General features: G+C 44.8%; 1 protein-coding gene across 6 annotated transcripts in view; it reads right to left on the bottom strand.

Moving 5' to 3' along the window:
* Positions 1-1,641: 1,641 nt before the first annotated feature.
* The window catches only part of ERBB4 (erb-b2 receptor tyrosine kinase 4), a 500,652-nt gene continuing 474,933 nt past the window's right edge, over positions 1,642-27,360 (bottom strand). For 3 of the 6 annotated variants that reach the window (XM_052675099.1, XM_052675094.1, XM_052675096.1), the window contains 5 exons: positions 26,940-27,037; positions 25,229-25,399; positions 10,976-11,023; positions 10,140-10,440; positions 1,642-8,572 (listed from right to left, as the gene is read on the bottom strand). In XM_052675099.1, coding sequence (XP_052531059.1) covers positions 8,136-8,572; positions 10,140-10,440; positions 10,976-11,023; positions 25,229-25,399; positions 26,940-27,037 — 1,055 coding nt within the window. In that variant the 3' untranslated portion in view covers positions 1,642-8,135. The remainder of the gene's footprint in view (positions 8,573-10,139; positions 10,441-10,975; positions 11,024-25,228; positions 25,400-26,939; positions 27,038-27,360) is intronic. The other 3 variants (XM_052675095.1, XM_052675097.1, XM_052675098.1) reach the window with 3 other exon arrangements.

Here is a 27,360-nt window from a genome sequence, read left to right on the forward strand (position 1 = left end):
TTATTTACTAATTATTATTTAATAATTATTTTTATTATTATTTATTAAATTCCTTTTTATTTCTTTTTATATTTTCATTTATTTTAAATTTTAATGTATTTATTCCCTTTTTATTTTTCCATTTTTCATTTTTTATTTTTATTTCCTTTTCATTTTTTATTTACTTTTTATTTTTTTTTCATTTTTATTTTTATTTCCTTTCTATTTTTTGTCTTTATTTTTAGTTGTTAATTTATTTTTATTTTAATTTTCTATTTTTCATTTATTTTTATTTCGTTTTTCTTTTTGTGTAATTCATTTTTATTATTTTACTTCGTTTCTATTATTTTTTATTTTTCTTTTCTATTTCCTCCTTATTTTTTCTTTTTCGTTAGCATTTTTATTTCCTTTTTATTCTTTTATTGTTTTTAATTTCCTTTTTATTTCTTTTTTTCATTTATTTTTATTTATTTGTTTTTATTTTTCCATTTTTCATTTTTTATTTTTACTGCCTTTTTATTTTTCGTCTTTATTTTTATTTCTTAATTTATTTTTATTTCTTTTAATTTTTTATTTTTCATTTATTATTTTTATTTCATTTTTCATTTTGTTTTTAAATTCATTTTTATTATTTCACTTCTTTTATTATTTTTTATTTTTTTCTTTTCTATTTCTTTCTTATTTTTTATTTTTCATTAGTGTTTTTATTTCCTTTTCATTATTTTGTTTTTAATTTCCTTTTTATTTTTTATTTCTTCATTTATTTTTAATTTTATTTATTTATTCATTTTTATTTTTCCATTTTTGATTTTTATTTCCTTTTTTAAATTTACTTTTTTTTTCATTATTTTTATTTCCTTTTTATTTTTCATCTTTATTTTTAGTTGTTAATTTATTTTTTTTATTTTATTCTTCATTTTTTTAATTCATTTTTATTATTTTACTTTTTATTTTTTTCTTTTCCATTTCCTCCTTATTTTTTCTTTTTTGTTAGCATTTTTATTCCCTTTTATTATTATTATTATTTTTTTATTTTTCATTTTCTTTTTATTTCCTTTTAATTTTTAAAACTTTTATTCATTTTCCATTATTTTCTTTTGTATTTCATAGTATAATTTTATAATAGTTTATCATATTTTTATCATATTTTACAATACTTAAATATTTTATAATATTTTATATATTTTACTTCTTAGGTTCTGTTTGGTATGTTCTAAACCGCATCCAGGCACCTGAATAATTCCCACCTACTCCACGGCAGGCAGGGCTGACCCCCCCTGCAGCTGTCAGTGCAGCACGAAGCTGCTTGCAGGAGCTCGGGTGCGCTTTTCAGTAGCGGCTCCCACACCTGAACCTAACAGCCTTGCAGAGGTGAGTGGCAGCGGGCATTAATTAGCACTGTTTCACTGGAAAATAGCTGCCAGATTAACATTTTTCTTTTGCCCAGGAAATACAACCTTCTTGGGGACACTGAACCCCAAGTGGGGCTGGGGGGCTGCGTGCAGCGGGCCCGGTGCTGGGGTGCACCTTTATAGGGCCGTGCCTTTGGGGGCGCTGCTTTTGGGGTCCTTTAGCCATTTAGGCCCGCCTCCCAGCAGCCTCCTCCGTGTTGCTGGGGATGCTCAACCCCCTGCCAAGAAACTCCACGCGCACACGGAGGAGTTTTGTTTCATATTTTATTGAATTTCATTTATATTAAATTAAAAATATATTTCTGACAGATTCATGTAACAAAAAGGCAGAACAGTTTTCAAATTGTTCAGCTGGGATGAGCGCGGGTCGATGCAAGGTGGGTCGCAGTCTACATTTGCCTTAACGAACAGATTAAGCTCTACCCCAAGGGCCATGAGGAGAAACGTGGGACTGCACACGGGGGGCAAAGTATAACCACACACAGAGAAGGTCTGCAGGCTTCTCCCCAGCCTCCAAACAAGACAGAAGGGGAGGGAAGGAAAAAAGAGAAAGAAAACAAACGAGAAACCGTGAAAAGAAGGGAAATTATGCTAAAATATGTACCTAATATTAACCCAGGTCAGTGTCTTAACAGTGCGTAATCCTCAACAGCTAAAATATGAGAAAGGAAAGGTTAAAGTAACGTTACGCCACACACAACTGGCATACCCTACTGTGTAAGCAAGTGCAGAAAGTCTGAACACACCACAATAGTGCTAAAACACAGAATCCCACAGAATGACAAAAATGGTATTTCTAACCAAAACCAGAGGGTGGGAGGGGAAGAAAGAAAAGGGGAAGGAGCGCATAAATCACAAGCAAATTACCTATATACAAATCAACCCTAAGGACGATTATGTTCCAAATAATGGTGACCACAAGGAAAATAAAAGCAACATTATCCTTATTTACAAATGCAACTAGCTGTGTCTTTAACAAGCTATAAAAATACTATTCACATTTTCAAAGTAACATACAGTAGTTTTTGTATTTTTCTGTTTTTGTTTCAGAAAGGCAGCTAACTCTGAATGCATCGCTTTGCACGAAATGAGCGTCTTCCCCGACAAACCGGTGCTCCTCTTCTTCTGAAGGTGCTTCTAAGGCAGAATTACTGTGCCATGATCTCTTCACTCTGTTAGAACCCAGAGAACTGCCCCAAAACCAGAGCCCCCTCACCCCTACCTCCACCTCTCTCTGCAGGGCTGCGCCCCCCTGGCAGGAGTGGTGCTGCTCCTGCAACTCCTCCCAGCTGGGGCCCAATCTCGTTGCCCTCCCAGTTTGGGAAGGTGAGCTTTGCCCTACAGAACACGTAATTTGAGGACTGCAAGGACAGCAAACGTATTTTGGGTATCTCTGTTTCTACCGAGAGACTGCTTTCCCCCTCCCTTTCCCCTCTATACCCTAGGCTTGCTACCAGCTTACCATGTTGGGGAAATGTCAAAAACTGGGCAGAAGAAAAACCAAACCAAAAGGTGAAAACCATTGTGAATAATGTTACAAATGCACACCCATTTCCAACGCTGAAATGCTATTAAAAACCGTGTTCTCAATAATCTGCATTCTCAGTATGCCCCACCATGAGAAGGCGAGGACCCAGCAACTTCCTTCTGCCCCATCTCCAAAGGAACGCTGCCTTGAGTGCATTCAAAGTTAGCTACCCCTTACACAGCTGCTCAGTATTAATCGACCCATTTAACAGCAGTACCAGCTTATGCTACATATGTCGTATTACCTTACCTCAAAGGAACGGCGTACGTATCTACATTTATAAAATACCATTCACAGTTAATTACTGTGGTTATCCCAAAAGGGTTTAGTCTTCGGAGCGCTATGGACATAATAGGGCGTTTTTATCCCTAAGAGGACTCGCAGCCTGGGCAGGGCACGGGGACAGAGGTGCTGCCATCAGCAAGAACATGCTGTGCAGGGTGCACCTTAGCCCTGGTGGTTCCATCCACGACACTTTCGGAGCACAATCTCATGGCTTTATTTTTTTTTTTTTCCTGGGGGAGGGAGGAACGGGGATGCATCTATTCACACGGCCTAACACCTTACAAATCTACAAAATCCCTCTTTACCAAGGTCCAAAACTCTCGAATTATAAAGTAGCGCTAACTATTCACACTTCCTAATAGGGATTATGTCCTTAGCTTCCTCCTCAGCTCAGCACAGACCTCCCCCCACCAGCTGGGCTCACCACTTCAACCTTCCTCTGTGTTTCAGAAAGTCCCACTGCCATCAGTCAGACTTAACAGAGCCCAGAGGATCCCCTGCCTTGTCCCAGCCTATCAACAGATACCAGCCCTGGCCGTGGGACAAATGGAGATGCCTTACCTTCAGCCTTACCTTCTGGTCATTTCTGTGACAGCAGCGAGCCCCCCACAGCGTCAGATACTAAATCTGAGTGGTGCACGGTGACCATATGCTTCAATAAAGTGACTCGTGTGTCCCCCTTCATTCTTGGGCATTTGAGAGTCGCTTCAAACCACGGAACATTGTTATTTATTCCTGATTTGAAAACCCCACTTTAATGGTGGCCATTTCTACCTGCATAACACTTAGCAAAAGGCCAAAAATAAAAACGAAGGGATGTTCTGAGCAGCTGAGGCTGCCCTCGTGGACAGCCGTGCTTCTCTGTGTGTGAGGAAATGTAGTACTGCAGCCATCCAGCCCCTGCCTGTGGGGCAGCCCTGGCTTGTGGAAGTGGCATTGGAACCCAAATCCTGCATGTGTAACAAACAGATGAGCTGTTCTGTCAGCAGCAGAGATCTACAATCCAGAATAATGGAAACACTACAAGTGACAGATCTAGAAATGAGCAGGTGTACAGTCTTTTTTATATTATTGCAAGTAAAAACATCTCTTACAAACAATAGCAGAAGAGAACTCCGGGTGATGCTGCCTGTTCTGAGGTGATGGTCTTTAAGAGCCCAAGAGGTCACTGATCACCCGAGGCTTGCTTAGTCCTTGTTAAAGCCTATTTTCTACAGGTCCCCCTTGAGCTAAAGAGCCTTTGAAAGAGATGAACACCCACCTGAGCTTGCACCCAGCTCTCGACTGGCAATAAGCACTGGATCCCCTCTGCGTGCATGGCTCCAGCACCAATAACACAGCAGCCCTGCACGCGCCATTTCGGGGCTCCTCCTCACTGTCCCAGAGGACCACACGAAATGAGCTCACTGCATACGGTTCCTGCAGTCTGGACTGCATTTCCACCAAGTGGTGGGATCCAGGGTCAGTGCAACCATTTTTCGTTTTGTAGCAGGAGAAACATCTCTGAGCTGAGCTTAGGGTACCTGGAGCACATCCATGTGATGACTCCAGTCGCTGCTATGCACTCAAGACAAGTCGTGAATACTCCACTGCATCTAAGCAAACGGTCATTTAGGTTCAACTCCTTAGCTATTTTGCAAAAAAAAAAAAAAACCAAAAACAAAATTAACATTTATCTGAGTAATCAATGAGGTGCAGCTTCCACTTCTGTCAGAACTAGCCCTCAGCTCGGCAGGTAACATCTAAGATGATCACTGCAAGAGAGAAGGTGAAAACCAGCTCTTGCTCTCCTTCATTTAGCATATTTACCTTAGACAAAGGCTGATAGAGGTATCTGCTCTTGAGAAGCAGTAGAAGCAGTGCACTGCTTTTCTTTTGTACATGAGCAAAAGGAATACCAATAGGTGTCTGCCCATGAAGAACCCACGGGAGCTGATGCTGGTGTGTATAGATACCACCGTAGAACCAGAGAATTAATCAGAGATGGAGAAAATAATTCTGCTGATGCTCACCTACAGCTTTGTGCTGACAAAATGCACTTTGTGTGTGGATAGCCCCCAGTGCCAGGTGACGGCCTGCCCCAAGTGCTGCCTCCATCCAAGGAACGCTGCATTTCCACGCTACCAAGTGCATCTTACCCACAAACAACGATTACAGTGAATAAATAATTCAAGCTACGTAAGAAATGCTAAAGAACACTGTTATTTACATTTTGTTTCTTTCTAACACCAGTCCTACTTACTTTATTATCAGAGGAACAAACAGGTCTCCACCTTCCACGAGCAGCTGTCTGATTTTGGAGACGTGCGTCCCTCTCCCCCCATCGCTTTCATGTGCCCCTCTCTGAATTCATGCACGAGCAGTACAGCCACTGTTCTTCTCCACTGGCAGTTACTCTGTTGTATGACCTGCTGAGGGATAAACTGACCACCCCTTCCCCCGCTGCTCCATCTGCCTACAGCACCTAAGATGCTTACATGCTTCGGTACTGTCACCAGCAAACCTTCCAGGAGCAGAGTCCCCAGGACGGCACGTGCCATCTCCTGTTTCCCATCACAATCAGAATACTACAGATGGTGCCGAAAGGAGACACAGTCTTTGAGCTATGTGACGCTCCCTAATCACTCATCTCACCTCAGAGGTGTGCTGGTCAGTTGCTCTGTTCTCATCTGGCCCAGCATCTGCCTTCAGTAGCTCCGAAGAGCCCCACGCGGCAGGTGTAGCAGTACCCTGCAGCTGGAGGTGAGCTTGGCTGGCTCAAGCAGGGCTGGGCACACACGTGGCACAGGAGCAGGCTGTTGGCAGAACCGGCCCTGGCTCAGCAATCACACGTTTCCTTTCCACCACCAAGCACCCAGCTCTGAAAACTCCTCCTACCTTTTGTCAGGCTGCCCCCGAGCCACCAGGACTGCAGTCAGTATTGCAAGCTGTGTTCATAGGCAGGATGGTGGAGGAACTAGATACGATTTCCAGACCACTGGCTGTTGCTGGTTTTGTTGCCAGGTTACCCCAAAGATCTTGACATTAACAGTACTGAAGTGCATAAACTGAAATACTGCCCTCCACCAGGTATTACTCTCCCTTTCTAAAAGCCTTAATGAGACACAGACACCTCTTTACAGGTACCTAATGCAACCTCAAGATTTTCAGTGGGAACCAGGCGCACAAATGCTCACACAGGACGTGCTGGCGCACCAGGAGCAAGCCATCAGCAGCACTGCTCCACCCCTCCCAGCTCCATCTGCTAACGCGTCCCAAACAGCGGCTGATGGTTCCTTCCCAACAGGAGGAGGGGTGTGCAGGTTTCTACCTAAAAACTGAGGCTGATGAACGCAGAACCCAGTGCAGGGAGGCCAACTCGTACCTGTTTACATTTTGGGACTGAAAGCTCTGTGAGTCATGCGCATTTTGACTTAGCAAACATCATGTACACTATGTTCTGTGACAGAGTAATCCTCCTGTTAGAAAAAAGCATTCCGTACTGTGCTGCACGCCGGAGCAAGGCATTCTCCTCCTTGGATCCCTTCCAGGGCTTGCTGTGCTGTCCTTCACGTGGCAGCAGTAAGAGCTGGCTGCTCTGTCACTGTGTTCTCTGAAACAGTCAATGCAACGCCTCTCCGAACTGGTGGACATTGTACCAAAGACTTGATATGCTTCATTTTGGCATTTCCACAGTCATCCTTTACATATAATTCACTTTTTTTAATTTAAAATTATTTATTTTGTATTTTGCTGGTCACTTCCATATTGCTTCATTCAAAATCCAGAAAACAGTTCAAATAAAATCAGAGCTTAAGTGCAAACTAACTTTCCAGTGAACTTCTATGTGCGTTTTCTCCAGTCCAGTGTCTTTCTTTCTTCCAGTTTCAAGGACGCTTCCCGCCAGCACCCCACAGAGAGCTGGGCTGACTCTGTGACCCACAGTGAACTCTCCAGTTCTCCGTCTCGTCCTCAGCATTGCCTGACAGCATCCCCAACCACCTTCGTGATCCCAAAGAAGAAAAAGAGGGAAAAGTTTATTTGCGTTTATGTACCTATGGTCGGCAGGTATAAAACAGGAAAACGGAGCCTTTTACGTACAAATCTTGATTTCTTGGCCTGTCCTTTCTGGTTCAAGAAGAACACGCGGGGGGTGGGGGCTTTGTTACTCATTTCTGAAAGGATTTTTCTGTTTAAAACGTTTGTCCTGTTGGCACATATACAAAAATGGTCACGTCACGCACCAGTTCTGAGCTGGAGTCTCTGCGGTTAGGAAGTGGCACAAAATCATGATGTAGCTCTCAGAACAAGGATTGCGCCAGCTCTCAGAGTCACATCATCATTTCTGGGAAAGCCACGATGAAGATCTGAACGATTATGAAAAGCCAAGTTAGCCATTTTCAGTTGCTGGGATAGAAAGTATTAGAGAAAGAAACTGGATTCTCAATCTCAATTACTGTGCTATTACACATGATATAAAAATTGTCCATTTTTCCCCCTAATGGAAACTGCATTGAGATTTCCAGGAATGCTGTACAGACTCATCAGTTCCTCCTGAGAGAGGCAGCCTCTCTGTGGCTTCCCCTACGGCGTCTGGGTGGAATCACTGAGACTAGCTTGACAGCAGGCAACACTGCCACGGATTTTCTGTACTGTCTGGTTTCTCTGACCACCTGCCCCTCAGATCTGCGGAAGGCGAGAAACACCAGCTGTACACTCCTCCTCTCCGTCTCCTTCCTTCCTTCCTTCCTTCCTTCTTTTCCGGTTCCCAACCCAATCCGCAAATGACTCCAAGACATCCTTTCACTTGGAAATAGCAAAAATGAGTGAACTGGCAAGAAGAGGAAGCTCGTGGGAGGAAAAAAGGGGAGTAGGGAAGGGAGAAGGAGGAAAAGAGAAAGAGTGAGGCAGCTAGAAGGGGTTGCCTTTCCACTTCTGTAAGACCGCGGTTACTACACCACTGTGTTCCGGTGTCTGTAGGGTGGCGGGGGCAGCACAGTGCCAGGCTTCAGGGAGAACTCGGAGAGGTATTCGGGATTCTCTGCCACAATGGGCCGGATCCGTCCGTTCTGTTTGTAAAAGTATTTTGTGCTGTACTCTTGCAGGTAGTCCGGGTGCTGGAGAGTGCTTCGTGGGGGCAGGCTGTGATTCCAGTAGTCTGGGTTGTCAAAGGCCTTCTTGGCTTTCTCTGGCAAATTGTTCTTCAGGTACTCAGCGTTTTCCAAGGTGTTTGCAAAAGTGTTGAGGTACAATGGCTCATTCACGTACTCATCCTCTGCTTTGGGCTGCCCGTTCGGAGCGTTGTGATACTCTGGGTTGTCCACAGCTTGCAGATCTCCGTTCTTTCGCCGAGAGACAAATGGGTTCTCCTCCACTGGATTCAGGTAATCTAAGGAAAGATAAAAAAAATCAATCAACAACGATTGAGAGAAGAGCATCCACATAGCGAGCCCTCTACTTATGTTACCATCAGGCTCAGTGCCTCCTTCCACTCAGCCGTTCCTAGAACTCCGGGTGATATCAGGCACCATATGTGTTGAACACACTCTCTTGCTAAAAGTGAATTTACAACTTAAACTGGCAGTATGGGCTAAAATAAAGAGCTGGGACCCTGGGAAACAGTGACTCACGGCTGCACAGCTGAAAACTGAACTGCAGCTCGCGCTGAACCGCAGCCAATGCCTCATCTGATCCTGGCCTTCCTGCTGGAGCATGAACTACAGGGCTGAACACACAGAGCTGCTCCTGTCCCTGTGGATGACTGTGCAACCTTGGATGTATCAGTCAAACCCTCTGCTCCACAGCTGTTCTATTCAGAGAGCTCCCCAGAAATCTTAGCCCTTGGGGATGGTTTTTGTGCAGAGAGACTTAACTTCTAAGACAGCTTCATTTCTAATAGAACAATCTGCCTGATTAAAAACCTTCCATCCTTGAAGGACAAAGGGCCTTGAAGCATTATGAAAAGTAATTCAAGTGAGTCCTGGAAAGGGTACAAGAGAGTCTTAACATTAGCTCTAGAACAGTTGGCATGGGTTACAGTGGCTACAAAACATTTGCTATGGTTCAACACCACAAAAAGGCTTGGTTGCAGAAAGGTTTGAAGGTACCTAGGAAGGAGATAAGGAAGATGGGAAGGGAAAAGAAACAAAGATATTGGCTGCCTTAGGTTACAAGTGCACGTGTTCCACAGTCCCCTCTGTTTCCACCATGAAGCAAGAGGCTTCCAAATTCCGTAGCAAACCCAGTAGTTACTTGGCATTTACATCTGCTTTAATTAATTTCTTTAAAGATAGTGCTGATGTTTGAAAGCAAATTACTCATGACACATCCCCTAACAGCAAAACAGTGCCGTCACTATTTAAAAAGAAAGGAGAGAATGATGTGGGAAGCGTAACACTGAGCTGGCACTAACGTGGGCACGCACCACGTCGTGGTGATGGTCTCTCCAAAGCACACTGCATTCTTTCAATCCTGAACTTCTCTTGGGTGTAAAATGCCAACTGTGTGCATCGATTCTGTGATATGTTCACCCTGACATTTACCAACCCCAATGCTGTGACGATAAAGCAGATCAATAAACAAAGCAAAGTGGAGACCGTGGCTGGGCAAAGAAAGATTCTTGGAAAAAGCACAAATATTTGTTCTTGGATAAGAAGGAGGGGGGGGGGGTTGTTGGTTTTTTATTTTTGTTTTGTCTTTGTCATTCCTTTCTCTTGTTCCCTTCCAGCATCAAAAAATAAAGGGGGAAATACCAAACCTGACATTAAAGCAGAGTCAGCTTTCTTAAGCAGAATACTGAGCAGTAAGCAGGGAATCCCCCCGCAAAGAAATTTTAATCAAGTCAGAACGTTTCAGTCCTGCTGGCTTAGCTGATGAAGCCACTGTTTGTGAAAAGCCGCTGATGTAGAAAAACAGAGAATGCAGTCATGGGGAACTTCTCTGGAAAGACAAACTGCTACCTGTTTTGGGTTTGTCTCGCATTGGCGTCATGTAGCCGTCCTCATCCAGCTCTCCCCGGATCACCCGCTCCGGTATGAAGACTGTGGGATCAGCGCTGTACCTCTGGGTGCTGCTGTCCTCCTTTGCCAGCGTGGCCACCTGCTTCCGCAGCGTGCCGTTGCAGCAGGTGTCTTCAAAGATCTCGGCCGTCGCCCCCTGAGCAACTGGGGCTTCTGGGATGACGCAGCCAGGAGCTCTGTACGGCATCGGCACTCCCTGCTCTGCAGCATAGCCGCCATCTCTGTACACGAACTGGTTCTGTTGGGAAAGAGAAGGCAGCTTAGAAAAGGAGGCTCCAAAGGGAGGCAAGATTCTACAACAAGGCATGCCTGCGGCTCTCCCGCCACAGCTGCTCAATGATGCATTTCACAGGGCAGTAGAAGCCTCATCCATCCTTCAGGCTGCTGCATTTCCAGTGCTGCAGGACTACCAGAGCATCCACCTTCCCGGTGCTGCTGAGCAGGTCCCTTCCCTGGGAAGAGCATCAGTGCAAGCAGGGCAATGAGGAAGCAGGAAATGAGGCTAGAAATGGGGCATAGAACTTATCTCCTATGCAAATGAGGAGGCTGCAGATAGCTGCAAGAGGCAAGCAAGCACATTTTCTCCTTCTCTATTACTGTGGCAACCTCCTTTGATTTCTGAACAAAACCCTTAAACGTTATGCTAGGGAAATCTCCTTCTGCAGAGGAAGCTGGGGACAGAGGACGCTGCCATCTCTGAACTTGGTTTGCTCCCAGGGGGCTGCTCATAGGGCTTCATCAACATCTCATCTCAACAGTTCAACTCAACCTACCATTCTGCTTCTCAGCAAGGGCGTGCAAGGAAATTTCGACTTCATGACCTATAAATGGGAAGGAAAAACGGACAGATTCATCCAAGCCTGTTTCCTAAATGCTCTTCCAAGAAATACTGGCAGTGATTTTGCCTATGGATCCATTGAGCTCATAGATAAATCCAAGCTGAGCTTAGAGATCCCTGACTATCGGATGGCTTACATACACATAAACTGCATTCAGTGTTGGTTTTTGAGACATTTATGTAGGAGTAAGGGAGGGGAAACAGAAAACAGGTAGTGAAGGAAGGAGGAAAACCTAAAGAATGAAGGTTGAATGTGAAATACTTACTCCTGACATAGGGGTGTAGGCAGGAGGAGGGCTGTGTCCGATTTCGCTCTAATGGGAAAGAAAAATGGAGTGATGGATACGTAATAGGAGGTCACAAGAATGAAACAAGTCGCATGAGCTGAATGAGGTAGTGAAAAGAAACATGCACATCAGATTTCCTCAGCGAATCCAAAATGCAAAGATATTAATGATGGCCCACGTCGTGCTGATGTGAAAAAGCTGTGTGCCTGCCTGCCTGCCCCAGGGAAGGCTGCCAGGTTCCCTTCCCAGGGGTGAGTTGCACATGCTAACAGATACTACTGAAGGTTGTAAGGCAATGCCTCTAAGCAGATACATTCATTTGTTTTGATACCATCAGCACAGAGGCTGTATCTGCATCGATCCGTGCTGCTCAAAATTGACTTATTTCTCATTGAGGAAACGGAGTTTTTGGGAAGAAAACCAAAATAAAACAGAGAAACATTATTTTTCTACTGCCAAAGTGCTACATTTTAGATTTCCAGATCTGTTCTTCAAAATTACATTGCTTCCCATTTTGTTTCAGAAACTTCTTTGTGTTTCCCTTACCTCCTAGTTCAGGGAGAGAAAAAGCCAGGATATTAAAAAAAAAGGATGAACTTGAGACAAGTGAGGAAAAAATCCCTCATCCTTGGGTAGGAAGTCTGACCACACTGAGAACGCTTCACTGTAGAAGATGCCTTATTCATGAAAATCTCTTGCAGAAACAAACCTGTACTAAGAACTATACTGAAAGTACTATTAGAGAAGATGCACATTGCCACACCACAAGTATGGGATGTACCACAGTCAGCTTTTGCCAATACATCACTAAGACCAGCCTTTATAAAGAGAGGCTTTGGATTTAAGCTCAGTATCTGCATCAGGGAAAACCTTCACAATGAATGTGGAAAACCCTTTTTGGTGTTTGCAAATGGGCTCAATTTGCTGGTGGAAATATTCCTGTGGCCATTTTGTAATTCAAATCTAGCACCTTTTGTCTGAGGTGCAAACGTGGTAGACAAGCCCTAGTAAGGGACACCACTTTTTGGCACTTTCGTGCAAATTCATCTGTATTTAGCCAAGTGATAACCTTCTAACAAAAGGCTCCAGGCTGCAAAATACAAAAGGCAGGAAAACCTCTGTTAGCTCAATGCCACCAGCTGTCTGCAGAGCCTGAGCAGGAGTCCCTCCTGCACATTTTTTCCATAGGGAAACACGCAGCTGGAAAGGAATGCAGAGGAGGAACTTGCCTGTGGCCTCAGTGAGCCCCTGCCAGTGCCTGGGGAATCATCACAGAATCATAGAATTGCTCTGGTTGGAAAAGACCTTCAAGATCATCAAGTCCAACCTCAAGATCATCAAGTCCAAACTCAAAAGGGAAGAAATTGATGAAGAACTGTGAAGATCTCAAGAGAAGTGATGCTGGAGGACCAGGTGATGGTCAGGAACCAGGGAATGGTGGCTTGCAAAAGACCCAATTAGTGGCCAGAGAGAGACACTGAGATGTGCAGGGAGACAGGAATCTGAGGAGGGAGGGAGAGGAGCTCTAAGTCTGAACATGGCAAAAAGACACCTGGATGATGCCAGCCAGAAAGCCAATGTGCTCTCAGGCAGTGCTGTGCCTGGGCAGCCTCAGTGGCAGAGATCTAGGCTCAGTCAGGCTGGGAGCTTCAGTGCTCCCCTGTGTGCGTTGTAGGGGACGCTGACAGTTGGCCAATCCCTCTAAGAAATAGGGTACTTACATTCCCATGGTGCCACGGTGTATTCGAGACAAACGTACTCAGCCAGGACAACAGCCAAGGTTCACAAGCAATAAACAAGGAATAAAAGAACCAGCATGAGGGAGTGGTTGCATGGCTGGCACTACCACAGTGAGATAGATGATGATAAGAGAGAACAGGAAACACCTGACCAGGAACTAATCATTTTAAAGAGACAAGAGCAGAGATGAGCAATACACATCTGAGCAGACTGTGCAGCAGGGTTGTAACTTGGCAGTGTTCTGCAAGAGGCCCCTTTGGGACAACTGGAACAGTCCTTGGAGCAAGGAGCAATTGTGCCTTATCATCTCCGATCCCTCTCGCTTCTCTTTGTACGGCAAATTTACTGACATTAGTGGCAAGGTCAGGCTACAGCTCAGAATGTATTGCATAAATGGATAAAAACCATCCTCTCAGCTTGTCAGAGACTCCTACTGCATCCTACTGATGGGTACAAGATATTCCACTGCAGAGGATGGACTGACGTCTCTTCACCCTCCAACCTCCCATTTCTTTCAATTCAGGGAAGCTCTTTGTCTACTCCAAAAAGATGGGGAAGGAAAAGAATGAAGACAGGTAAGTAGTGACAGGACAAGAAGAAATGGTTTTAAACTAAGACAGGGGGGTTTAGGTTAGATATTAGGAAGAAGCTTTTCACACAGAGGGTGGTGAGGCACTGGAACAGGTTGCCCAAGGAGGCTGTGGATGCCCCATCCCTGCAGGCATTCGAGGCCAGGCTGGATGTGGCTCTGGGCAGCCTGGTCTGCTGGCTGGCGACCTGCACACAGCAGGGGGTTGGAACCAGATGAGCACCGTGGTCCTTTTCAACCCAGGCCATTCTAGGATTCTATGAATTGGTAAGACGTGGTCCACAGAGAGTGGCGAGGACTCCGACAAACTTGGCAAACCAAGTATTCTGTCAACATGTGTGACTTTGATAGGAAATACCATGCACCTCTGCCAGTAAACATTCAGATGATTACAACTGGAAAAACAATAGTGTTCTAGGATGGCCATGACGTCTATCTATGGACATGCTGTGCTCCACCCTCATACAGAAGACTGAACCCACTGTCCTATCTTTATATTTTCTTGGCCGCGACCCTGACATTTAAATACGTACTATGCAAGTGTAACAACAAACTAACGTGCTATCTAAGAATAGTCCTGTCCAAAGACATCAGGAGGGAACGGACTAGCATTAATGCATTTATTGCTATTTTTGCTGACAAGACCCTCCCCGGTTAGTGACCTGCCAACTGAGATCACAGTAATGGTATTTCATCGTGCCTCCCTCCCCTTAGCTCTGTACTAAACATAGCTGTCTTGCAACACTCTTAGCACAGACCCTTACAGCTTGGCTCTTCTCAGAACCACAGGTGTCTGCACTCTTTTTTAATCCTTTACTGTTTTTCCCCATGAGTTAATGCCCTGTGGCTGCTGTTCCAAAAAAGGAGGCAAAGAAAACAGCTGTGGTGCCAATTAGCGGGGCTGAAAATGTGATATAATTGTTTAAATGCCTTTAAATTGCCTGCTAATTGCAACGTGATGTCATCGTTTTGTGGGCTTCCAAGAGAAGCACTGAAATCCTCAGCTCAGTGTCATTGGTCAGTACATGAATCGTGCTGTGAGCAGAAAACACATCTGGATCTCAGCAAGAAAAACTTAAATAGCTTCATTTGTATGCACGATCCAGTTTACTCCGTTCCTCTATTTTTTTTTGGCTCTGTTCAAATTACATTTAAAAACACTATGTTGAAAAAAGCTGATGTTCTTTTCCCTCCTAGCTCCAGTGTGCACAGCAACCATCTACTTTTTAACCCTAGGCAGCCTCCAAGAGGAGGCTTGTCACCAAAATGCCTGAGATTTTTCATTCTTCACACTACAAGACTGAATTTCCGGCACAAACGTGACATCGGGGAGAAAAGATAAAAAACAAGCAAATGTGCCCTAAAGGCTTTTATAGGCCCTCTGGTATTAACCACCAGTGACACACCAGCTCTCGTAACACCTAATGCATGTGTAAAATGAGCCCTGATAAAGGAGAGGTAAATAACGCTTCTGTGAATACTGGCTTGTGTTATTGCATTCTGTTTGTTAATTTCATTTTCCAGTTCCTCTCTTCTAAAGCCTCCCAAAAGCAAATATCTCCTCCTTTACAGCAGGATGTAGTATTTTCTGGCTGCCTATTAAACTGCAATGAAATGTAAGCGGTGCTGGGTCTTGCTGCCCACACGGTCCCAAAGGGAGCACAGCCTGCCAGCAGCACCCTCACAGCTGCGCAGCTTTCTTGCCCTGCACCCACTGAGTTTTGCCTACAATACACATAGATATTGTTGGGTATTGTTCTTCAGTAGTCTGCTAAGCTCACGTGATTGCAAAACTGTTCTTTACTAAACGCAAGGCTGTAGTAAAGCATGTATACACATCTGAATCAAACCAGAGGTACCCCGCACCCAGCCCTCTCCCTGCCAGCTGCTTCATATATAGAAAGCACCATGCCAGAGAGCAGGAGCAGAGCACCGACCTTTTCACTGCCCACACCTACAGCCCAGGAACACCTTGTACTCCACACCTCAGGCCTCTCTGCAACACTGCTCCGTGCCACTCCTGTCCTGGTTTGCGTGCGCTTACAAATAACTCTCTTTGCTCCTTACCTGATTTGAAACCAAGTCAAACCATATTCACCTGACTTAAAACCAAATCAAATTTTCAGGCTCAGGCCACCAAGCTGCAGCCTCCTAGCACAGCGGGCAGAACAGATCTTGCTGCGAGCACCAAGAATGCAGCAGTTAGCTCAGAAGGCTGCTGTTTGCGGGTAGATGTGAGTAACATGCTAGGGCTGCTCCAGGGGGGCTGGAGACAGAGCACACCCCACAAGCTGTCCCACCAGCCCCGAGCAAACCCCAGTTAATTTCAGGAGAGCAGGCTGGCATTTGCCATTGATCTGAATGGAAGTTCAGCTGGAAAAGAGCACGGCCGGAGGAGTCACCTCTGCCTGGGAGCAGTCCTGCTGCCCTCTATAATGCTACAAAGAAATGAAATGCTGTTTGTAAGGCAATGGCTAGAAGGTTTCGCAGAGCACTGACAATTTCTGGTCCTGGCCCCCATTCAGAGCTGAGCTGTACAGAAAAAGAAATGTGCAGTTTGTTTTGACAAATGCAGCACACATTGCTCCTTCAAGAATCACATGCGTTGGTTGCTCCACCAGCACGCACACAGCTTCCTCAGCTCAAGGAACCTTTCCGAAGAAGAAAGCTTTGTTTCCTAGTGTCAGAGCAGCACTGAGCACAAGGGGAATGCTGTTACCTGCAGGACAGTGGCAGCTCACCCCACCAGAAGTCTTTGCTGGCCCACAGGTAGCATGGATGGCATCCTGGTGGTCCCTGCAGCATCAGAGTGTGCTGGAACCTCACCCCTAAACCTCGGTGTCTTCAGAGCATGTGTAAAATTAGACCTATTGACTGCTACTGGAATGGACAGCTGTCAGCTCTGTCACACATGCCATGACCTGGATGGTAAGCCACAAAACCAGACCAGTTTTGTAATTTTCTTCTTCTGAAATAGGAATGCATAGTTTTGCACAAAAGTTCCCTCACCTACAGAGGTTCCTCCTTCCTAAATGTGGGTAAGTCTGTTACTGCCTTCAAGTACAGCTGGAACACATCCTCACTGAAGCTGCCTGTACCATACAGTGTGCCCGAGCATGTCTCAGCCTTATGGTAAGTTTAAGACATCCCTGAACTTGTTCATTCTAAGTACAGACATTTCATTGGTGACCCCAGTACACCTCAGTGCTGCCTTAACTCATCACTGCAGATGACTCACAGACCATATCTGTCTGTTTTCAGACTTAGAGTCTCTTGCAGAGCAGTCCATGCACAGCAGGATGCCCGAATTTCAGTACAGCCTTCCAGGAGTGATATGGAACAGGCTATGAGCAATCAATGCCATAGATCTTAAACGAGACATACCTAACATTCTTGGTAGAATGGTACAGGAAATGAGATACCTAAATATTGCACAGACTGTTTCCTGTGCTATAGCTGGAAAATATCAGACATATAACCGTCCTTCTTCTGTCTAAAATCTCACCCGAGTAAGGGAGTCAAACACTGGAAGACGACTGATGAAAACAGCCCACTGTGAGATGCACGGTGTGCCACAAACCACAGGTCTCTGACTGACACAAAAGCACAGGAGAGGAGCTCTGCCACGGCCCCTCCTCCCACAACCGGGCAGGGAATAAAGGCTGTGTGCTGCCACGAAAACCCTCCCTGGAAACCTCCTGTCCTTCAAACCTGGGAAGCCTTTGCCTGTGCAACCTTCAGGAAGACTGGCAAACAGCTGGCTCAATCCGTGGTTTGATACAAGCGTGACACAAGAGTAAAGATGCAAAAATTCCTGTCCCTTGTTATTCTGTAGGAACGCACTGCCAGCGTCAAGCAGCCAGGGAAGCAGAAGGAGAGGCAGCTTGCACGTGTCTATCTTTTTCCCTCAATCTCTTTTACTGCCACATCCATCCTGTGGTCACCCATGACTAGCTCTCTGTCGCTCCATTTTTGTGTATGCCCAGAGGCGTTTTGCAGCACACAGCACCTCCTAACAGGGGGCTGATTCCCCACGGTGTGCGAGAGCGCAGCAGCTCCCCTTCTGTGCAAACCTCCAAGTCCCCAAACAGGCAATGGATGGGGCATGGGACTTCAACCCACAACAGGACTACCATTGGTGATTGCAGCATTGCAGACCAAAAAAAAAAACAAAAAAAAAAAGAGAAGCACAAAAGAAAGTTGATGAGCAGCACTCCGAGCAGCCCCCTCCCATGCCGTGCTCTGCATCACCATCTTCCCCAGTCTGTTTTCTACGGTAATCAAAGGATATTCTGAGCCTCTCAAAATGCCATCAGCCCTCATTGAGAATGAAATAGAGCACATCTCCACTGAAGCCTTTACAGCAGTTATCATTACAGCATGCTGGCCCGAACAGGGAGCTTTTACAGACAAAGATGGGTTTTAAAAATAAAATAAAAAAGCCTCCCTAAAATCTGAATAGAAACTTGATGATAATCTCCCAGTTTTATTATGCAAAGGGGAAAGAAACCCGTAATTGTGCACTCTTGGTCTCTTATAGTGAAGAATAGGCTTCTTGATGAAACGCTGAGTTGATTTAGAGCAGGGCTGAGGTTCTGGTGGCAATAATACTCTAAAAGAAATAACCATCCAACTGATTTGGATAAAATAATCATTTTTTAACATTCTAAATCTAAACTTCATCTGTGCCTCCTCCCACTTCTCCCCACTGCATCTTCTGGAGAGCCTTTTTATAGCTTCCACAATTATTTCTCCTCCCCCCCTTCAAGACCACAGCATTTAACACACAAGGCAGGCGCTGAGCTCCGGCTAACAAAAGGCACTGTAATCTGTGCTGGCATTCTGTCCCCACTGAAGGTATGTTTAGGATGCCCTGTGCCCTCCCACACCCCTGCTCCCAGTGCTCCCAGCCAGTGCCCCCTCTGAAACAGTTTCGGTTTCAAACCGAGGAACGTCTGCTCCCAGCTCATAATTATTTCCTGACTTTTAGTCCATTTCTCCAACTGTTGAATTATGCAGAGTTGTTTAGCTTGCTTTTTTTTTTTTCCAAGAATGCCTCATCAGTGCACTGTAGAAATATTTATTACTTATTCTCTTTATATCTATTGACTTTTTTCTTTGTGGGGAAGAAAATGGATCAGCTGCGAGCTCTCTCGGCTGCTAACACAGCCAGCAGCTATTCATGGCTTAAGCAGATGCTGCCTGTTTTTAAACCAGTTTCTAACCAGAGCTCAGTACATTTACATGCCATTTATCATGGTCCGAAGCAGCAGACAGCTACCATCTGCACTACGTGGGCAGAAAGGGTACATTCGACCCCAAATGCCACTCAACACTTTCAGTCTGACTCCATCCCTGTATCCAGGAGTTCGGGTTTGACGGGAAACAACCAACGCCTTTACAAATTCCCATTTTAAGGCACTTGACCTGGAAAACCGTGAGGCGATTTAAGAAGTTGGTCCTGATAATCTATTCAGGCTGAAAAAGGCTGAGTCCTTGAGAACCGACACTGATTTCAGCTGGTCTGGCTGCAAAGCAGGAGACTAATTGCCATAAAACACTTTCAGAGATTTCTCTGTGAAGAGTCAGGCATCATCCATTCTCTTTGAGACTTCCATATGAATTTTCCTCTTCTTCCCCCTGGCAGACTCAGTACACTTTAAAAAAGGTATTTAAATACTCATATTCTAAATATACACACTTTGTGAAAAGCTTTCCTTTTCCATGTAAATTATTAAGACTGAAATTTTTTCATCTAACGTATTTTACTGAGTATTTTTGCATGTTTATTCCTTCTCCTTCAATCACCCTGAGCAACAAAAAGAAGCTGATCAGTGCTGCTCCGGTCCTAGTCCTGCTCTTCATGGACAAAGATGGCCTCGTGCTCTTTCTGTTTCCATCACAGACTAGCAATGGGCATCCTTCCCAGAGTACTTCCCAGCAGAAAAAAGGTACAGCAGGTGTAACACAGTTGGGATGGGTGACTAAACATGGAATGGATTTGTGTGGAGTTTGAATATTCCTAAAGGACCAAGCGGTTTTTCAAGAAGCAAGAGAGCTAAAGCAGACAACCTGACCTTCTGAAACGCTCTGAAACCCTTTCATACAGTAACAAATGTATTTACAAGTCCATGATAGCTTCAGGTGCAGGAGAGTTCATCGTGACACCTGCCTAAGGAAAAGAGATCCTTGCAGAAAGGCAGAAGACAGACTGCTAAAACTGTCAGAAAGGTGTTCGTGACCTTTTGATTATAAGGAACTAAAGAAATTGAACAAAAGGGAAAGAAAACCAGGAGAAAAGAACCCGACGCTGCAGTGAGAAGCACCAAGTCTAAGGAAAGATGTAGTTCTCATTCTTGGGAAGATGCTGCAGAAGCAGTGAGATGGCAAACACTGCCAACAAACCTAATTCAAAGGAGACAGACACCAAGGCTGCTCTGCCTTGACAACAAACGTGTACAAATGGTGCTATCCTACCCAGCCCAGTAGGTAGATTTGTAACAACTGGCAGCTCCTTAATCTAGCACAAGAACAGTGTGTGGTGGACAGCAAGAGGATCCCAACCCTGCTGATGAGTCACTGCTAAGTGCCCAGTGATTAGAAAAAAATCTGTGATGTATTTCCCACCCCAACGATACGATCAAGACAATCTTTTGAGAAGACAAACTGCACCTCGAGCTGCATTTCTGCACAGAAATTAGGAGACAGGAGCCCTTGTCTGATTGTATGCCAGTAGGCTTGACAAAGTGCTTGTATGCCCCACCTAGCTTCGATATCTCTTCACACAAATTATCTATTTACTTTGGGATGAAGTAGTTCTATTGCTGGCCCCACATGGCCAGGACATGCCTGGAGAAAGAGCTCATTTGAGAGCTTGAGTAAGGGACAGTGAACAGCTTTTTCTTACAGAAAAAAAAGATGCAAGCACCGGGAAAACGCTGATTGCTAACAAAGCTCTGGATACAAGGGGAATCACCAGCAAATCACGACTTTTCGTCCTGCCTTCTTTGCCACAGAAAAGGGCAGCTACAACCAACTGCCAGCTATACCAACAAGGACAGTACCCCCATATAAGCCCTGCCTGCTCTCCCAGATCTCTCCCTTCCAGCTCTGAGCTGCTTCCAGTCCCTCACCCTCTGGGCCTGCTGGATTTCAGTCTGTACAAAAGGTGCTCTTAGCCCTCTGATCTGATCTACCACCAGAGCTCTACCCAAGAAATGCAGCCCTGTTACTAAGGTGCCAAATTACAGTCATTTAATACCTGTAGCCATCTCATTGGTGAATACTCCCTACGTCCACTGTCAGGTTTGGAAGAGAAGATGCCACGCTGAAGTGAAATGCCTTCTCCTCTGCAATCGCGTAATTTGAAAATGGCTGCTTTTCTAATACAGAAACAAATTAATCACGAAAGGATCTTCTCACCTGGTTTCTCTCTGGAATGGGTTTTCACATAGAGGCACATACAGATGTTGAGCTGCCAGACACCACAACCCCAGCGCTGTGCCAGGATGGCTGGGATGGCACAGCAGGCACTGCTGGGGAGCTAACAGCTGGCATCTGGCACACCAGGCTCTGCTGTAGCCAAGCAGAGCAGTCTCCTTGGACATATTAATTAAAACCCTATCCTGAAAAGCTAGCTTGATATTTAATTGCTGGGTTGGCAGGCATTCTGTGATACACAGAGCATGGGATAAAATTACAGAGACCGCATTGGTGAGTAATAAACAGCATAGCCAGTTTTCAGTAGGAATTAGCCAAGGATTTAGAGCAAAAAGCACCATGGGGTACACAGAGTGCTTTCTGTGTTAGTATTATCTCTGTGCACACAGGGCAGTGCTTGTTACAAATACCTGAATGAATCATCTAATGGCTGTGAATGTAGGACACTCGAGTGCTAGCTGGGGTACTGTGCTCATGGAAACACTGCCGAGGATTCGGCTTATCTCTCAGAAGCACAGAGCTTCTAAAACTCCATATTTCTAGAATATCTCCAGACCACGGAAAATAAAAGCTAGAAAAAGACGAAGAGCCAAAACTGCAACTGAGGACTTCAGAAGCCACAAAGAAATCAATTTAGCTTAGGATGCTAGTTTTTATTTCAAAACTGCATCGGTCAGTCCCAGAAAGGACTTCATAGCAGAGGACACTGCTATGGGCTTAGAGGGTGGGCAAGCTTCTGTTCCTGGCAGGACAGGACCTAGGGAAATCCTGCTGTGAAGCAGGCTGCATGTGATAGAAGAAGTGCTGAAGCTGTACCTGAGCCTCTCACCTTCAGTAAATCTCACCCCTGCAGGAGTAAGGATGCGACACATCCTGTGGAGCTGGAAGCCTACCACCAGGTTTCCTCCTTTCCAGCCTTCTTTCTAAGGGTAAAGCTTTGTGTTCGTATCCAAGTAGCCCTCATGTGGAAGTGAGGATTTAGGACTGAAATCATCCTAGATAAACTTCAGAACCTTTCCTAGAAAGCAAATGCCCTTTCAAAGGCCCTTGAAGCCCGAGTGTGAGGAGGCTCATAGCCTCACTGCCAACTTATGTTCCCTGTTGTGCTGCCACAAGTTCTATTACAGCTGTCAGAGGACTGCAACACCCTGCCATCGCATAACTCACTCCTCCTTCACTAAAACAACGATCAGAACAACTCAGATGGGAAATGCAGGGTTTTTCAAGCTTCTCGTCTCTGAAATGACATGAGGACCATCTAGTTTCTTGTGTGTTTTACTTCACCAAATTGCCTGGCAATCTTCCCATAAAATTTAATTTGCCAGACGCAGTGAACACAAACTACCTATGCTGCATCAATTCATTTGGCATTTATGGCTGCAGCAGTACCATAATGAGTTGGTGTAATATCAACATCCATTACAACAAACAAGCATAAATCACAAACTATCCAAAGGAAACTCAAAGAAAGATACAATCAGACAACTGCAGCTAGAGAGATCCGACTGCACCTCTCAACTGTGTGATTCCTGTACCCGACATCTCCTGGTACTGAACTGTAGACAGTATGGCATGTGCTACTGCCTTATAAAAGCCTTTTTTTTTGTTTAAATCAACACAAATCTTCACTGGAATACCAAGAACTGGAGAGCAACGGTTCTATGGGACTTTATGTGCAATCCCAAGCCCCTTCAGCAACCTCATGCTGTGGCCTGCCTGAAGAGCAGCACTAGCAATGCGTTTAGGGGAGCTGTTAGCAAATAAAACCAAGACTTAAGCCAATCTGAGACACTGGACAAGCCTCTAAATGACCGAGGTTAATGCTGTTACAGGACAGCAGTCGCTCTGCAGTGACTCCAGCAAGTGCTGTTATACATCAGCTGGGCTTTCAACACCAACTTATTTGCCCATCTCTTCTTCCTGCCTGAACAATCACTCCTCTATCAAGAAGCTCCTACAATAAAGAGAAATACTACAAGGATAGAAAAAGGCAGAGCTGGGTGTGAGCTTTCTGTCCCTTAGCTGCTCTCAATAACATTAGATTAGAAAACTCCGCTCAGAATCTGAAAAGTTGTGGTAAAGTGTAATTCCAGTTCTAAGTGTTAGATTGTCATATGATGTCCCAGCGGTAAGAGTTACTGAAAGGAGGATACGGAGCTGCTACTGTCATTAAATTGAATTGCAAAGCAAAGCTCCCACTGACTTCAGTGGGACAAGATCATGGTCTCAAACCAAGATGGGAAATTGTGAGCTGTGAAGGCGAGACGTCACATCAAGAATGTGATAGAGCCTCTCCGTGTGGCAAAAATGAAGGCACGGGGTCCCTCTGGGAGGCTCTGCTGACTTCACTGCAATAGTGAGGCTGGAAGTCGGGCAAAGGCTGCGAGAAAGGTGCTTGAATTTTCATGCAATTATAATGAACTTCTGCACTTGCTTGGCATGCATATCCCAGTGAACACACTGGCTGCCTTGTGCTGGTAGTACCCTGCTCTGTAACACAAAGCTACAACGATTTACAGAAGTGGGCAAGTGAGCAGCTCTGGAAGGTAACTGACTTCAAAAGAAATGGAACTTCTCCAGAGACAACTGGGACTAAAACTAACTTATTTCAGATTGGCATCAGCTTTAAAAACTCTTGTTGCAGGAAAGGGGAAGTTGCTTACTGCTAAAACATGCACCATCCCTGCATTCTCAGCTATTTACTGATGCACTGTGTGAACCCATCTTAGCAATAAAACTACAAGTCCCTTCCAAAGACCTCTCTTGGTCTCCTTGCCTTTAACAACAGTAGCAATTTCCTTATGAATTGACTGGATGTTATTTAAGGGCAGCTCTTGGTCTGCCTCGCTGCAGAAAAGCAATGCTTTATCCAGGAGAGGTGGAAGAACATCCATGTAGAGTCAGAGCATGAACCTGTTTCAATGTCTGAGACCCTTTGTTTACCTTCACACATACTATAAATCAATTCAGACCAGGGTGTGAATTTGGAACTATCTACGCTATGGAGAAACATCCAGAAGGATTCTAAACCACGAGGAATAAATGCCACGATTTCAAAGAGACTGCAGTGCTTCAAAATGGGACTTTTGGCTACAAGCAGCACGGAGAGAAAAATCCAACCACACGAGTGAAGTCCCTAAGAAGTGAGTACACCTGGTGCTTGCGCAAATGTCCTTTATTAGTAATGCCATTTCACCATTTCATAGTTTTGTGAGAACAGGCAGTATCCAATCTGTTAAGAGGACAGAGCCAAATGCAGCAATTGGCCGAGCTCAAAGCTGCAAGAAAGGGAACCCAGAAGCAGAGAGGAATTCAGTAAATGTGTACTCAGGTCCAGTAGGGCTCACATGGCACTGTGGCATTTAGAAAAGGTCTGAGACCGCACTGAAGCTGTCAGTAGTCTGTAGACAGACAGAGACACTTCTAGAAAGTGACATATCCCACTGTAAATGTCCAAAGCGGGCAGCAGTTATCACCAACTGGATGTGCAAGTGAAGAGCTTAGAGTGTATTTCTGTATTTAAGATAGTTCCAGTTACGTGAGGAGAATTCCTCCCCGTGTGTCAAGTTACTCCTGCGAACCAACAGCATTCCCCTTGCCTAACAGGAAGGTGACAAAGATCAACGTGCCAAAATCTGCGATGCGTTCAGCCACAACACATGCTTGTGAAGGAGGGCCCTGAAACCATCACATATAAACAGGGAAAGGGGCCGGGTCTGAAATCTGGCTGAAGACACAAAAGCAGAATTATCTACATATTCCAGCTGCCCTCTGTTACATCAGTGCCAACCCTGACGAAATGATTGCAGGGATGGAGAATGAGAACTGTACACTTCCTGACTGGGCTGGGACACAACTGAGAAACAACACGGCTCGACTTCACAAGCCTCAGCTGTGCTTTCGGGAAAGGCAGCTCAAGTCGAGCCTTTGTTCACTCAAGGCTGAGCTATCAATTTAGAATTCACTAGGGTACAATGAACAGGGAACCCAGTGACAACATTTTTATAGTCAGTCTCCTTACAATGGGAGCTTGTAATTCCCAAGGCAACTCTTGCCTGTGTTTGATTAGAGTACTTATATCTCCACCTGTGCTTTTATAATAGCCAGTATTTCTGTCAGAGCTTGCTCTTACCCTGTTGGAATCAATTCTTGTCCTGGAAGTGTAGATGGGAGGAGGGATGTTGAAGGCTTGAGGAACAAGATACTCTTCAGCATCCATCATATCTTCCAGGTCTTCCTCATCGAGAAGGTTTTGGAAGAACTTGCTGTCATTTGGGCTGGGCAGCTTCATACGATCGTCTCCCTAAATAGGTAGATAGGGAGAGAGGGGGGAACAGGGAGGAGATGGATTAATTTCACAGCAGGGAACCTCAGCCTTCCTCCTGCCCTGACAGCCAGGCTGCAGGGAGTGCACATGCTTCTTTGCTTGGTCTAAAACATCACATCCACATCGTTTGTTTTGACTTTTTGTAGTGAGAATATGATGACAGAAAAGGAATAACTGCATAAATCAAGCAAAACCTTTCTTTCTGGCATTCTTGTGATTGAGCTTTTATTCTTTCTTCTCTCTTTTTCCTATACAAGCACAGTTTCTGACCCAAATTCTGTCAAGGTCTGATGTATTTTGTGAAATATCTCTGCAATTTAGGCACACGTGTTGGGGAAAATAATGTGGTAACTGCTGTGTTTTGATGTTTGCTTTATTTTCATTTGTATTTTTAGGAACCTGGGCAGGTAAATTTCCCTCTCATCCACATGAAAATTCTGCAGAATGCAACACAGCTGAAAGCAATAAAAATCAAACCAGGTAACAGCAACAACAATGAGAAGATGTGGTTGGTTTTGGTGGTGGTGGTGGTTTTTTTTATATATTTTTTAACTGAAACAATACCTACAAGCTAGAGAGGCAAATCACAGCTTCGCTTTGCCATGCTTGATGCCATGAAACATCAGAAAAGGCAGCCCATGCCCTGAACACCTAACAGCCTGTAGAAACGATGCTAAGCTTAACTGAATGGATTAAGAGTGGCCTCTCATGTCTCAAAAATTACTACACCACACGTAGAATATGGCAGGGAATGACTGCTGTGCTACAGTGCACACTGGTTTAAAAAATGAACAGCAAGCTCGTCGTTCTTGCTAGCCTCTGGGAAGAAGGGGGAGTGAAGATGGCAGAGATACCAGTGCCATGGAGTTACCCTGGTTTCTGTTCAAGAAGCACACAGCCTGTATTGCCTCAAGGATCACTGGAGAAGAAGCCAAAGATGAACTATCCGACTATGTATGGTTGTAACAAGGGAGAGAAGGAAAGAAAGAGATATTCAGAATGTGGAAACGTCCTGTCTAATGAAGTAATATAATCAAACTGAACTTTTCCAGAGTCTCTTGAAACAGCTGGACTTACCTTTTAATGCAGTGGGAAATACCCAGTTCCTCCTCAACAATGTTTAACTTTTCAAATAAATTTAAGCTATAGGAGATTAGCCTGTGTTGATGCTTTGCATTAATATGCCATGAGCAGGCTAGCGTGTCTACACACTACAATGAAATACTGTAGGGTGAGACCTAGAAGCAGTTAGGAGGCATGGAAGCAGTAACCTTCAGCCAGGAGCTCTTACTTCAGCGTGAAGCTAATACCAGGTGGATTTACCCCCACACCATACCCAGTGTTGTGGAGCAGGTAGAGTTAGGATTGTCAACAGTTTACATTATCAATCGTTACATCTGCTTTTTAACTTCAAGAACGCTCTGAAATTAAGAGGTTCAAAGCAACCCTCTCAACAGTCAGGTTTGGTAGGCAGAATTCTTCCCTCCTTCCCACTTTATATTGCAGAGTTGCTTACCTGAATTACCAGGTACCTCTGGGGGTCTCGAGCCATTCTAGAAAACTCAGCAGCCAGCTCCTTGAATTTAGGCCGACTGTCAGCATCGATCATCCAGCCTGTCAAAGACAAGAAAATAAGTGGCCACTGACAGAGCGTGCAGTTCTTAAAAATGTGCAAGTTTGAAAAGAAATGATGCTCTTGATAATTCTGGCCTAGGGAAAAAATGTGATAAGGAGCCCAGGAAAAAGGGAAAGTGGAACTGGTAGAACTCTAAAATGGAGATCATCTGGAATTGGCCAGAGGAGACCAAATGTTCTACACTGCAAAGATTTCCTAATTTGCTCTGAGTTTCTGTTCCCCACCCCCAAAGCAGGCCATGTCATTTTCTGTATTTGCCTTTCCCATTTAGATGTCAACTCTGACTGTTTTTTTATTACAG

Source organism: Tympanuchus pallidicinctus, unplaced genomic scaffold (genome assembly GCF_026119805.1).
Source record: "Tympanuchus pallidicinctus isolate F22 unplaced genomic scaffold, pur_lepc_1.0 scaffold15, whole genome shotgun sequence".
In the NCBI taxonomy this organism is placed as follows: Eukaryota; Metazoa; Chordata; class Aves; order Galliformes; family Phasianidae; genus Tympanuchus; species Tympanuchus pallidicinctus.